Source organism: Bubalus kerabau, chromosome 11 (genome assembly GCF_029407905.1).
Source record: "Bubalus kerabau isolate K-KA32 ecotype Philippines breed swamp buffalo chromosome 11, PCC_UOA_SB_1v2, whole genome shotgun sequence".
Taxonomy (NCBI): domain Eukaryota; kingdom Metazoa; phylum Chordata; class Mammalia; order Artiodactyla; family Bovidae; genus Bubalus; species Bubalus kerabau.
Genome location: NC_073634.1, coordinates 102,353,931 through 102,368,537, shown reverse-complemented (window position 1 = coordinate 102,368,537; position 14,607 = coordinate 102,353,931). Strand labels below are relative to the sequence as shown.

Sequence of the window (14,607 nt, the reverse complement as noted above, 5' to 3'; positions counted from 1 at the left end):
CAAATGGGCGGAGGAGACGTCTCCGGGAGTTCCACGCTGGTAGGCATTCGCAAGGGGCACCCATGGGAACAGTTGTGACCCAGAGGGTAAGGCACGGTCAGGTATGCCATAGCTGAGCCCACACAGAGAAACAGCCCCAGGAGCTGGGCGTGTATTTGTACGGAGGGAAACGGCGGGCTTGAGCTAATGGAGTATGTGGGAGTAAAGGCACCCCCTCCCCACCGCACTGCAGCTCCAGGAGGCATGGACCACACGGCAGTCCACACAAACAGCATGACGGTGGCCCCGGTGCTGCCCTCCCTTACCCACGCCTGGGGCCTGGGAGCAGAGGAAAGTTACCTGTAAGAGGAGTAAGTTCCCTTTCTAGCTGGCCACAGGGCCAGGATAACACAAAGCTGCACTGCTGAAACAGGACCAAAAGCACTGCCACTGTCTGGCGCTGTGAAGAACTAGGTCACCAGGAAGAGCTGACAGGCTCCCAGAAAACCTGGCCCCACAAAGCCACTGAGATTTCTGAGGACGGGTGGCCCCACAAGGCACCAGACTACTGGTCACCCACCGAATGGGACAAAGAAGGTGCTCAGAGGTGGGCAGGAGCCAGGCCCCAGCTGCCAGCTCAGCTGGGCCAATGAATAATTAGAGGCTCCCAGGTCCTGCTGGAGAGGGCTTTCTGAGTGCAGGGGCTGCCTCTACTGTTCGGCTGGCTAGGGGAGAGCGGCTGGAGGGGAAGGAGTTGTGGGCTGAGGCGCCTGGGAAGCATGGAGAATCACTGGAGCCACCTTCTTTCTCCTTGGACCAAAGAATCCTTTTTGGATTTCATGGACCAGTACAATTTTACTTGTCGATTTAAAATTCTGCTTTCATTTTAAAAATCATGCAGAACTACAGCAAAATGTAAGCCTCCTATCTACTGTCAGCTTTATTTTACAAAAAAAAGAAAAAAACGTTTTTAAAAAATTTTAACCCCCCCCAAATTGGACAATTCCAAAAGGAAGGAGAGCCTTCTAAACGTGGCTCTAGACAATCCCACCCCACGGCCCTCGCCTGCTCCCTTTGCTGCAGGTGGTCTGGACACCGATCCCAGGCCCCTCGGCCCTTTCCCCAGCAGCAGCTGCGTCCCCTGCACCAAGAGCCAGGAGCAAGCAGCAGCAGCGGAGGCAGGCAGCTGCCCCGGGCGGCACAGGAGGCCGCATGCTGGGTGTGGTGCCTTTAGCCGCCCGTCAGCTGTGGGCAGCAGCTGGGAGACCCCTGGAGACCATGCTAGCCATCTAGCAAGATGAGGCTGTGAGGATGAACCCAGCTCAGGAAGAGCCCCAAGTGAAGCAACAACAATGTTACTGGAAACTGAAAAACAGCTAATGATAACAATGGCTAATAAATGATAACGCCACCTAGTACATGCCAGGCATGGTGCCAAAAAAATACACCTACACGCGGGATCACAGTGAGTGCTCCCTAGGGGCCACAAGTAGGCCTGCGGCTCTTCCCACTCGACAGAGGAGGGGATGGCGTGTCAGAGGGCACAAGGCCATCCAGCTCAGAAGTGAGAGGTTATCAAAACCTGGTCAGCTTGACTCTAGAACCCCAGCAGTCAAGCAGGCTGCAATCCTGCCTAAAGAACAGCCTCTGCACTAAGACAACGCCTGGCTGGTATAGACAGCTACCATCAAAGTCTCAGGGCTAATTAAGGGACCTGAGAGAGACTTGGCGGCTCAGAATCTGCTGGGGTAATTACAATTCTCTCCTTTAATTAGCCTCCCCCCGCCACATTCCCCAGCCCACTGAGCACAGCTCAGCATTCCTTACCACAGGCTCAAGGAGGCGCCCTCTCTCCCCACAGTCAAAGCCCCAGAGCACTGACCAGGCCCAAGAGGAACCAACAAGTCACTGGTGGATCAGCTCCCTTCTCTTGAAGGCTGTCAATCGCCAACACAGGTCTGGCGTCCCACAGGACCTCGGCCACCCAGCGGCCAGTCAGCGGCCAGGAGCATGAGGCTTATGCCAGCCTTACGGCAGGTGGACAGCCAGCCAGGCCAGGGCCAGGCCATCCCCAACAGGCCAAAGCTAAGGCTAGACAGCTGGGTGGCCAAGGCATTGAGAGGCTGTTCGGGCCTGAGGTCTGAGATAAGAGAAAGCTCAAGGGAGTGCTAGGCTGCCTGGAACAAGACCTCCGGAGGCCCCTGGAGGCCCAGGACCCAGAGCTGGGAGGTGGGAGTACAGCAAGAGCCAGCAGCTGGAGAGAGCACACCTACGGGTAGGAGCTTCCCCACAACTCCTGCCCTCCCTCCATAAATAAGCCTGTGTTTGAAACACAGCCAAAGAGCCCCCACCAAGCAGTGTGCACCCTTCAACTCAGCATCGCCACCTCTAGGAATGAAACTTTAGGAAAGAATGCCCACACAGACCTATGTGCAAGGGCATTCAGAGCAGCAATGTTTGGGGAAATGACCTCAAAGTCTAAGTTGGGGGCTGTTTAAACCAGTGAGGGCACAGCTCAAGGGCAGAGGAGCTCCCAGGGCAGGTCTGGGTGACAGTCCCCACACTGTTAATAGGGGGCTGTCCCCAGGAATCAGTTATGGGGAGGAATATAGGGTGCTGCTGCTGCTGTGTCACTTCAGTCGTGTCCGATTCTGCGACCCCACAGATGGCAGCCCACCAGGCTCCCCCGCCCCTGGGATTCTCCAGGCAAGAACACTGGAGTGGGTTGCCAATTCCTTCTCCAACGCATGAAAGTGAAAAGTCAAAGTGAAGTTGCTCAGTCACGTCCGACTCTTAACAACCCCATGGACTGGAGCCTACCAGGCTCCTCCGTCCATGGGATTCTCCAGACAAGAGTACTGGAGTGGGGTGCCATTGCCTTTTCCATGGAATATAGGGTGAGGCCAAGCTTTTTTGTTAGTGTTACACGTGTTTCTGACAGTAATCTCTTCAGTTGGCATGTTTACTTCTTTTGTGATCATTTTTAATTTAAAAATTACATGAAACACCAGTTAACAAAAGTGCAGGCTGGGGAATTCTCTGGCAGTCCAGTGGTTAGAACTCCAAGCTTCCAATGCCAGCACCTGGGGTTCAATCCCTCGTCAGGGAACTAAGATCCCACAAGCTACAAGGCTTGCCCCCACTCCAAAAAAGCAGGCTATAAAACAGCTTGTATACCTTGGTCCCAATTCTATAGACACACATCTATACAGACTTTTTTAAAAATTAGAAATATTTCAGTGTCAACAGTGTGAACTGCACATGTGTCTGGGTGATGGTATTGTCTGCACCTGGCCCACCGGTCCCACTGCAGGCTCTGGGAGCTGTTTTGGGAAAGGGCCCGCCCCGACCAGGCCTACCTCGGAGACCTTGTACTCAAAGCTCAGCTTCTTCCCCTTCACACCTTCGTTGAGGGTGAGGATGAATCCGATGTAGTCAGCGTACGCCTGCCAAACAGAGAGGGGAATGAGGACGTGGAGGTGTCAGACCTCCACCGTCTACACCCAGCCAGCCCCCAGCTCTGCCCAGCTACCAGAGAGCTCCAGGCCGCCCCCGGCTCCCCACCTGATAGCAGGAGAGTGCAAAGACAATGTCAAATACCCCACCCCGACCTTCACCCAAAACCGCAGCCTGGCCAAGGCCACAGTGACACCTAGGCCTCTAGCCAGTCTACTGTGCACACGCTACTGCTGCAGGGTGCTTCTCTGCACAACAACCCCACCACTGTCCTCATTTTACACACAAGGACACCACAGCTTCGGGGGAAGTGACTCCCAAGACCAAGATCTCACTGGACACGGAGCTAGGACCCAGCTAGCCAAACTCCAGAGCAGAGTGGGGAGTGCTCCATCATTACACTATACCAGGGGTCCATCCCCTGGGAACTCTCCAGATGTTTCCCCCAACAGGCAGACCAGCCATATGCCTGTGTGCAGACGCCCTGCCCGCAGGAGATGAAGCTGTTTTCCAGCCATGGCCCGGTCTCCCAGCACCCCCATCCCCAGCTTCCAGTGGGGCACCCTCTTCCCTTGGGCTGCAGGTTACAGCTGGCACACGGTTAAGAAAGCGCTGAGGCACAGGCCTCTGGAGAGGCAGTTCTTGGGCGCTAGCAACTTCCACGTGGTCTTGTTTCTTCATCCCTTTCGCCTCTCCCTTCCTTTCTTCTTCTTTATCCAAGCCTTAAAGATGTCAGTGGGGGGTCTTCCTTGGCAGCCCAGTGGTTTAGACTCTATGCTCCCAATGCCTGCAGGGGGCATGGGTTTGATCCCTGGTCAGGGAACTAAGATCTCGCATGGCATGCCCCCCTCCCCAAAAAAAACGATGTTTGGGTGGCCACAGCAAGCCAAGGTAAGCCCTGAGAGGTGACTGCTCAGGGTCTGGAAGGGAACATTCCTACAGTGGCCTGTGGAATGGCTGCAGGTGGAAGTGCAGGTCACAGGGCGGGCCCACTACATCAGCCACAGCAACACCCGCAGCCCAGGGAAAGCCTGAGTCCTTGTCCTGACTGCGCCAGTGCTCACAACCATCCCTGCGAAGCACACCAGGATGCAAGGAGCAGCAGCCGCACGAGGGCATGTCGCTGCCACAGTCCCTGTTCCCACATGGCTCCGGGACTCTCGGAGACTAAGACTTGTGAACATGACTGTGTGAAGTCTCTGCCCACACCATCAGCAATAATTGTCATGCCTACGGCTCTGTAAAGCTCACTGCACACCCGTGAGCACTGGGCCACAGGCTTTTCTGGCTTTCCATCATTTGAGCCCCCAACGAACCCCATTTTATAGTAGAGGAAACGGAGGCTTAGCCCGGTTAGGCACTGTGCCTAAGTCACAAGAAGAGAACAAGGCAGCCCTGAGGTTCCAGCCCCAGCTCTGGCCCCAGACCCAAGCTCCTGGCCACTGCACCCTGCCTGCCACCTGGTGAAGCGCTATGGTCGACACACAGCCCCTTGTCTGGCCGCAGCAGTTTCACACATTTGATCGACGAGCTTCAGAGCAAGTAAAAGACTTCCATCAGGCATCAATCAAAACACACTTCCCAAAAAGTGTGGGTGCCTAGAGCAGGGCTGGCAAACCACTTGCAAAGCACCAGAGAGTCAATATTTTAGGCTCCAAGGGCCACATGTTCCAGTTCACAAATTCTCAACTCTGCTCTTACAGAATGAAAGTAATCACAAACTACATGTAAATTAAATGAACAGAGCTGTTTTCCAATAAAACTTTACTTACAAAAACAGGAGGGTCAGGTTAGGCTGCCAACCTGTGGCCTGGAGCCCAGCAGCTCAGCCCACGGGGCCCCGAGTCATGGGGGTGACTCTCTTCTGCACACCCTTCTGCACAAGCAACACTGCCCGCCCCACCTGCCCAGACCAGGTACAGGCAACTGAAAGCAGCTGGACCCAAGGCCATTCCTGAGAACTTGAAACTGGCTTTCTTTTTCATAGTCCCAGTCTTTTCCACAGCCTGTACCAGAAGCCTGGCAGGTACAAGCTGTTATCTTCTGCCTACCCTGGGGATGAAGTGCAGAAAGCTGGCTGGGGATCCCAGTTCCCTGGTGTTTTAGGCTCAGCCACCTCTCTGGCCTGGGGCTTCCCTGGCGACTCAGATGGTAAAGAATCCGCCTGCCAAAGCAGGATACAAGTTCAACCCCTGGGTCAGGAAGATTCCCCTGGAGTAGGAAATGGCAACCCACTCCAATCTTCTTGCCTGGGAAATCCCATGGACAGAGGAACCTACAGGGCTGCAAAAGAGTCAGACATGACTTAGTAACTAAACAACAACAACCTCCTTGGCCTGTTTCCATGTGGCAACCTCCTCTCCATGTGATATGCTGATTCCCAGACCTGCTATTACTTGCAACCAAACACCAAAGGGATCCACTCTACCATTTCAGATGTGCAGTCAGTACAGTAACACTCAGGGGCAAGGGCTTACAAGAGCCAGGAGCAGAACTCTGAGGGCTATCTTCACCCTGGCTCCCAGAGACCTTCCCACTAAAGTACCCTGTGTACTGCCCCTGAGCAGGGAGAGACAGTCAGCTCCCCTGTCACTTCTTTCCCTAGCTTCTAGACAGCTCTGGCTCCAAAAGCAAGAAGGGGCAAGAGCTCACAGCCCCACCCCAGCCTAGAAAACCACTTTGAAAAAGCCCAAGTCTCTCATGCCAGGCCTGAATCCACAGTGCAGACACCACTGGTACCTGAGAACGCTTCCATTTGCCCATATCTGGAACAGTGTGGATCTCTTTCTTTGGAATGATGAAGTTCTGAGTGGTGGGAGGGGCATCCTCTGAAGAATCTTGACAAAGAAAATGAGAAAGCAATAAGATAAATAAAATCCTCCCCTCCCCACACACACACACACACACACACACTTTTAAACCAACACCCAAGCCCTTGCATAACCAGACATGTACTCCCAGGATTAAGTATTGGCTTGTTAAGCCAAACTCACTGGCTTCCTGTCTCTCCTTACTCTGTCTGCAAGAAGCTGGGCAGTGGCTGGCAGTGCCCTTAACCACTGATATGTCCAGTGGCCCTGCCATGCTCTCTCCTCCTGCTCTCCAGCCAGGCAGAAAGGTTAGAAAAGTAAAGCCAAGTTGACCTTTTAGACATAAACAGGCAACTCAAAGAAGAAGAAGAAAAATGGCCAATAAACAAAATGTTAAAGTTACCAACATCCCGAATAATCAATGAAATGGAAATCAGATGAGGCTGCTTTTCTAAATCAGGTCAGCAGATTAAAAACATCTGGCACTGATTGGGGATGTGGAGAGAGGAATGCTCCTGCACTGCTGGTAGAGCCTTAGATGGTAGATTCTGCTGAGGGGGCAACTCAGCGCTCTCTCTTGAAGTAAAACTATACCCACTAAGCCAACAGTAGCAATCAACTCTACAGATGTGTCCAAAGAAATAGACAAAGACATATATAAAAGTGCTTACTACATCGAAAAAATCAGAAACAACCCAACTATCAATCAATAAGGTGATAGGTTAATAATGATATGCCCACATGATGGAAATCTTCCTGGCTTTTTGAAAAGAATAAAATCTGAATTACTGACATGAGAAAAACAGCCTAAATATTAATAAGTGAAGAAATAAAACTGTACCATTCAACATCACAATAATCCAAGTCTATGCCCCAACCCCAAATGCCAAAGAAGATGAACAGTTCTATGAAGACCTACAAAACCTTCTAGAACTAACACCAAAAAAAGATGTCCTTTTCATCACAGGGGACTAGAATGCAAAAGCAGGAAGTCAAGAGATAATTGGAGTAATAGGCAAGTTTGGCCTAGGAATGCAAAAGGAAGCAGAGCAAAGCCTAACAGAGTTCTGCCAAGAGAACACACTGGTCATAGCAAACTCTCTTCCAACAACACTAGAGATGACTCTACACATGGACATCACCAGATGGTCTACACCGAAATCAGACTGATAATATTCTTTGCAGCCAAAGATGGAGAAGCTCTAAACAGTCAGCAAAAAGAAGACCTGGAGCTGAATGTGACTCAGATCATGAGCTCCTTATTGCAAAATTCAGACTTAAATTGAAGAAAGCAGAGAACACCACTAGACCATTTAAGTATGACCTAAATCAAATCCCTTATGATTATACAGTGGAGGTAGTGAATAGATTCAACAGATTAATCTGGAAGACAGAGTGCCTGAAGAACTATGGACAAAGGTTAGGTAACACTGTACAGGAGGTGGTGACCAAATGCATCCCAAAGAAAAAGAAATGCAAGAAGGCAAAGTGGTTGAATGAGGAGAGAAATTTTAGTGCAGAAAGCCGGCTGGGACCCCAGTTCCCTGGTGTTTTAGGCTCAGCCACCTCTCTGGCCTGGGGCTTCCCTGGCGACTCAGATGGTAAAGAATCCGCCTGCCAAAACAGGATTCAAGTTCAATCCCTGGATCAGGAAGATTCCCCTGGAGTAGGAAATGGCAACCCACTCCAGTCTTCTTGCCTGGGAAATCCCATGGACAGAGGAGCCTAGTGCGCTACAGTCTACAAGGCTGCAAAAGAGTCGGACATGACTTAGCAACTAAACAACAACCTCCTTGGCCTAGGTTTCCATGTGGTAACCTCCTCTCCATGTGATATGCTGATTTATAGGCTGGGGTGGGGCTGTGAGCTCTTGCCCCTTCTTGCTTTTGGAGCCAGAGCTGTCTAGAAGCTAGGGAAAGAAGTGACAGGGGAGCTGACTGTCTCTCCCTGCTCAGGGGCAGTACACAGGGTACTTTAGTGGGAAGGTCTCTGGGAGCCAGGGTGAAGATAGCCATGGAGAGGTCTGCTCCTTACAAATAGCTGAGAAGAGAAAACAAAAGGCAAAGGAGAAAGGGAAAGATATACTCAACTGCATGCAGAGTTCCACAGAATAGAAAGTTGAAGTTGAAAGTTAAGTCGCTCAGTCGTGTCCGACTCTTTGTGACCCCGTGGACTGTAGCCCACCAGGCTCCTCCATCCATGGGATTCTCCAGGCAAGAATACTGGAGTGGGTTGCCATTTCCTTCTCCAGGGGATCTTCCTGACCCAGGGATCGAACCCAGGTCTCCCGCATTAGAGGCAGATGCTTTAACCTCTGAGCCACCAGGGAAGTGAATAGAAAGAAGAGATAAGAAAGCCTTAAGTAACAATGCAAAGAAATAGAGGAAAACAATAGAATGGAAAATACTAGATATCTCTTAAAAAAAAAAACTGGGTACCAAGGAAGCATCACATGCAAAGATGGGCACAATAAAGAACAGAAACAGTAAGGACCTAATAGAAGCAGAAGAGATTAAGAAGTGGCAAGAATACACAGAAGAACTGTACAAAAAAGATCTTCATGACCCAGATAATCACGATGGTGTGGTCACTCACCTAGAGCCAGACATTCTGGAGTGTGAAGTCAAGTTGGCCTTAGGAAGCATCACTACAAACAAAGCTAGTGGAGGTGACAGAATCCCAGGTGAGCTATTTCAGATCCTAAAAGATGATGCTGTGAAAGTGCTGCACTCAGTATGCCAGAAAAATTGGAAAACTCAGCAGTGGCCACAGGACTGGAAAAGGTCAGTTTTCACTCCAATCCCAAAGAAAGGGAATGCAAAAGAAAGTTCAAACTACTATACAACTGCGCTCATTTCACATGCTAGCAAGGTAATGCTTAAAATCTTTCAAGCTAAGTTTCAACAGTACATAAAACAAGAACTTCCAGATGCACAAGCTGGATTTAGAAAAGGCAGAGGAACCAGAAACCAAATTGCCAATATCCACTGGATCACAGAAAAAGCAAAGGAATTCCAGAAAAACATCTACTTCTACTTCACTGACTACACTAAAGCCTTTGAGTGGATCAAAACAAACTGTGGAAAATTCTTAAGGAGATGGGAATACCAGACCACCTTACCTGTCTCTTGAGAAACCTGTATGCAGGTCAAGAAGCAACAGTTAAAACCGAACATGGAACAACAGACTGGTTCAAAACTGGGAAAGGAGTACGTCAAGGCTGTATATTGTCACCCTGTTTATTTAACTTGTATGCAGAGTACATAAAAAGAAATTCTGGGCTGGAAGAATCACAAGCTGGAATCAAGATTGCTGGGAGAAATATCAACAACCTCAGATATACAGATGACACCACTCTAATGGCAGAAAGTGAAGAACTAAAGAGCTTCAACCCAGGTGATGCAGGTTTAATCAAAAAAGGGGGGAAATCAAAAAAGAGGAGAGTGAAAATCAAACCATCAATCCTAAAGGAAATCAATCCTGAAATCAATCCTTTTTTACCATCATCAAGAAGCTCTTTAGTTCTTCGCTTTCTGCTATTAGAGTGGTGTCATCTGCATAAAAAAAGAGGGGAGTGAAAAACTTGGCTTAAAACTCAACATTCAAAAAACTAAGATCATGGCATCCAGTCTCATTATCTCATAGCAAATAGATGGAGAAGAAGTGGAAACAGTGACAGATTTTATTTTCCTGGGCTCCAAAATCACTGCAGATAGTGACTGCAGCCATGAAATTAAGACACTTGCTCCTTGGAAGCAAAGCTATAACAAACCTAGACAGCATATTAAAAAGCAGAGACATCACTTTGCCGACAAAGGGTCTGTATAGTCAAAGCTATGGTTTTTCCAGTAGTCACTTACACATGTGAGCACTGGACCACAAAGAAGGCTGAGCACCAAAGAACTGATGCTTTCGAATTGTGGTACTGGCGAAGACTCTTCAGAGTCCCCTGGACTACAAGGAAATCAAACCATCAATCCTAAAGGAAATCAATCCTGAATATTCATTGGAAGGACTGATGCTGAAACTGAAGCTCCAATACTTTGGTCACCTAATGGGAAGAGCTGATTCACTGGAAAAGACCCTGATGCTGGAAAAGATTGAGGACAGGAGAAGGGGGCGACAGAGGATGAGATGGCTAGGTGGTATCACCAACTCAACAGACACGAATCGGAGCAAACTCCAGGAGACAGTGAAGGACAGGGAAGCCTGGCGTGCTACAGTCCATGGTGACACAAAGAGGCAGATAGGACTTAGCAACTGTACTTCCACAACATACTATATACAATATAATCTTACTGTTGTTAAAAAAAACTATTTACATACTAACATTAACAATACATATACCTATTAGCTCATTCCTTAGAAAAATCTAGAGTTAAACATGAAAGTTAATAGTTGTCATCTCTAGGAGATAAGATTTATAAAGGACTTCCACTTTCTAAGCTATATATTACTATTAAACACTAGCATTATGATACTTTTGTAATGATAAACAAATTATTTTAAATGGATTTTCTATATTTTCAGAAGCTGGGGAAAGAAAAACAGAGTAATGTGCGTATCCCATTTAGCTGGAATTTATGTTTTGCTGCATGAATCTTTGTTTGATTATGGAACGCTGCCTTCTGGAATCGGAAAACCTGTGAATTTTAAATACACCTATTTTGTAGGTTGGGAGCTGTGGGCCTGAATCTACTATTGGAGGTGTGTCAGATTAGTAAGACCCTTCCTTTAAAAATGAAAACTCTCAAAACTTCCCTGGTGATCCAGTGGTTAAGAATCTGCCTTCCAACCCAGGTGATGCAGGTTTGATCCCTGGTGAGGAACTAAGATCTCACGTCCCAGGGCTATTAAGCCCGTAAGCCACAACTTCTAAGCCTGCATGCACAGCTAAGACCCAACGCAGCCAAATAAAAATGTAAATAAATAAAAATGAAAACTCTCAAAAAATGAAGTTTTAATAAACAAATGAAAATGAAAACTTTCCAAGAAGAGTAACAGACTATCAGTCACTCACAATGTAAAGTAAATCTGTCCCAATGCCATCCTCCTAAAACCTAGCTTACATCAGTTACATGAACAAAGGGAACAAAGATCTAAGTAGGTTCTTGAACATGTGACATCTGGGGGACTAGAGCCTTCCTGGAGTGGCCCTGAGGAAAGGAAATGTCCCAGGAGGCCTGGAGACCTAAAGAGAATGGGGGATGAGAGCAAGGCAAAGCTCTGCCTAATTCAAATTCAACTCAGGGCCAAAAAAAAGAGACCAGAAACTTTTCTTCAGCCCACCTGTTTTGCAAGTCCTGTTCCCAGAACCTCAAATTGATGACCCTACTATTAGCAAATTGCTACTTCAAGTAAGATGCTAAATTAAAAGCTTTTTAGGTCAGGCCAGTGACCTAACCACATTGTTTTTATGGGAAAATGTATTCCACATTTCAAATTATCTATTTGCAAATGATCCTTGGGAACAGAGCCCTTTTCTAAATTTGAGAGAACTGTTCCTCTCTGCAAGGGAAGAACCCTCCTGACATTATTTCACAGGGTCCTGTTCTCAGAGGAAAAGCTACTTGGAAGCTTTGCATAAATCACTGATGAAACACATACACAATCACCAGAACATGTAATTCCAAATTTAAAAAAAAAAAAAGCCTTCAGACTTGAAACTATGATCAACGAGGTCAGATCCAATTTCTCTAGCCTCAGATTATTCCTTCTCTGACAAAGGTGACATAGCACAAGCTGGATTCCCAACAACTTCTCAGTATAAGGTAGAAATATCCAGGGTTTTAGAGATGTTCCTAAAAACCCTAAAGAGTATATTACCATTTGGGAACCTGTCTATATGTTCAACTCAAACCACCTTTACTGACTGCCACCACGTCCCACAATTTGCCTGCATCATCTAGGGAACACATACTACCAACCCTGCCAAGAAGAGATAAGGAAACAGGCTCACAGAGGCTGAAGCTTGCCAGGTAGAGTCAAGTCTTTGTAACTCCAAAATCCAAGGTTTTTATCACTACACTGAGTTAAGCAGTTCTTCTACTACTTGTTCCTAAACATCCTGAGTTTCAAACTTCAAAGAAGGACCACCTCCTGGGAACCTGAATCTTCTCAGACATAGAGAATTCCCTGAGGCCACCTCTGTCTCAGTGCCTAGGTTCTTGCCCCTACACCTCCCGCCACCCATCTTCAGGGACACATACATCTCACTGATAATTCTGATTGCCTTATATACCTTGATGTCATTACCAGAACTCCTAAGGGCATATGCACAGAAGTTCTGTACCAAGTAAAATAAATGTCTGGTTTCAGTTGCCTTGACAGACCATACCCAACTCTTTGCCCAACTCTTTTGCAACCCCATGGACTGTAGCCTGCCAGGCTCCTCAGTCCATGGGATTTTCCAGGCAAGAGTACTGGAGTGGGCTGCCATTTCCTTCTGCAGGAGAACTTCCTGACCCAGGGATCAAACCTAAGTCCCCTGCACTGCAGGCAGACTCTTTTACCATCTGAGCCACCAGGGAAGCCCTGGCAATATTCTTGAGAGAGAGAGAGAGAGAGAGAGAGTGAGAGTGAGAGTGAGTGAGTGTGTGTGTGTGTGTGTGTGTGTGTAGGGCGAGGGGTGGGGGGTGCGAGGGTATACCTCTTTGATCTTCAAAATTTCTCCCTCCTGAAACCTTCCCAGAGATTATAAAAGGCAAGCCAGGGCAGAAGGAATACAGAATGGTTTCAAAACACTAGCTGTTTTGAAAATAACTGTTTGGCCAACCTATTTACACCTCTGACAGAATTGTAAAAGTCATCTATCGTCAGTTCTCCTTAGCTCAAGGGAGGGGCAGGGGGAGTGGTCAGCAAACACCCTTCCATTCCCCTAGGTAACCGGTCTCTCTAAGAGGATCCTTTCCCTATCACCTCCATGCCAGTTATTCGAGATTAACTAAAAAGAAACCACAGCCTGTAAATAAAAGTTATAGAAGATGATGCCAGAAAAGTGACTCGTCTCCTTGCACAATCAGCCTTTTTAAATTAGTGGTTTAGACGACCGAGGGGCAGTTTGTCTCGGTAACTTCTCAGCCACTGAAACTCGAGTCCCTTTTTCCGAGGGGAAGAGAAGGGAGGTGATAACGGGAGGTCAGGGAGCGGAGGGAGGCTGGCAAAGGGGGTCGAGGCAAGGCCCACGGAGCACCAGCCCCCACCCGCAAGGCAGGGTCATCCGTGGGGTGGGGGTGCTTCCCCACCAGCTCAAGAACTGACTTGAGCCCGAACAGCCCAGATGTGGAAAAGGCCTCCCCTTCTGGCCGCGGAGCTCTGCCCACCCGAACCCTCGGGCCGCTCAGGCGCCCCGAGTCCCGGTGTCACGCCCCACTCACCCCTTTTCAGCCCCGGGATCCTGCCCTCCCTCCCGACCCCCCGGCTTCTCACTCGGGGGCCCGCTCAACTCTTGCTCCTTCTCGGGGGCCCAAGAGCGTTTGCCCCTCGAGGTCCTCCAGCTCCCTAACCCCACTTCCCGCCGCTGAGGCGACCCCCACTCACCACACCCCTTCCCCGCCCCCACGCCTAGCACCGCCCCCGAGCCCCGACTCCACACCGGCCCCACCGCCCTACCTGACGGCGTCTGCCGCTCGCCCTCAGCCATCTTCCTCTCGCCGGGAGCCGGCCGGGATGCCTGCCGTTACCCTCTCCCTTTTCACCCCTGCACCACCCCGCCTTGCCCCGGCCTCACCACGCGCTCAGGGATGGCTGAAGAGAAACGAGCCCCGGCAGGCTATAACCGAAAACCGAGAATTAAAGTCACCCCAGTGAAGACGTCCGCCATGTTGGTGCGGGGCACTCTGGGAGCATGCCCAGCAACGGCCGGCACGGGGCGGCCGCAATCAGCGGGGGGCGGCAGCCATGTTGGTGCGGGGCGCCGGCGAGCGTGCGCACTAACGGCCGACTCTAGGCGGCACGCTCAGCGAGGGGCGCCGGCGAGCATGCGCACCAACGGACGGCTCGCCGCCCGACCCACCAACCGCCTGCCAGGAGGGCGCTGGGAGCGCGGCAGCCATGCTTTTGCGGGGCGGTCCCCACCTGTCATCTTCGAGCCGGGCTCTGATCCGACCCCAAGAACTATTAGACGACCTGCCTCTGTCAACATGGTTGTGTTTTCCTACCACTCTGAGGGCAGCGCCACCAAAAGGACTGAGGGGGTGCACACCACTGCCTCCCACAGTTTGTGGACGCCTTAATGGAGGTGGGAGAGGGCGAACCGGACGGCGGTTTCCGCCTTGCTCCTCTTCCCGGGTTCCACCGCCTCGTAGGGTTCCCCAACCGCTCATTACGCCCCGGTCCCGCCCCCGCCCCGCGCTCGCGGCTT

At 49.8% G+C, this 14,607-nt stretch overlaps 1 protein-coding gene across 2 annotated transcripts in view; it reads right to left on the bottom strand.

Moving 5' to 3' along the window:
• PTPA (protein phosphatase 2 phosphatase activator) overlaps positions 1 to 14,470 on the bottom strand; it is a 31,226-nt gene extending 16,756 nt beyond the window's left edge. The window contains exons 1-3 of one of the 2 annotated variants that reach the window (XM_055541365.1): positions 14,322 to 14,470; positions 6,175 to 6,272; positions 3,339 to 3,425 (exon numbers count right to left, since the gene is read on the bottom strand). In XM_055541365.1, the coding sequence (XP_055397340.1) occupies positions 3,339 to 3,425; positions 6,175 to 6,272; positions 14,322 to 14,388 (252 nt within the window). In that variant the 5' untranslated portion in view covers positions 14,389 to 14,470. Of the gene's footprint in view, positions 1 to 3,338; positions 3,426 to 6,174; positions 6,273 to 13,856; positions 14,201 to 14,321 lie in introns of those variants that run through there. The other variant, XM_055541366.1, reaches the window with a different exon arrangement.
• Positions 14,471 to 14,607: the final 137 nt, after the last annotated feature.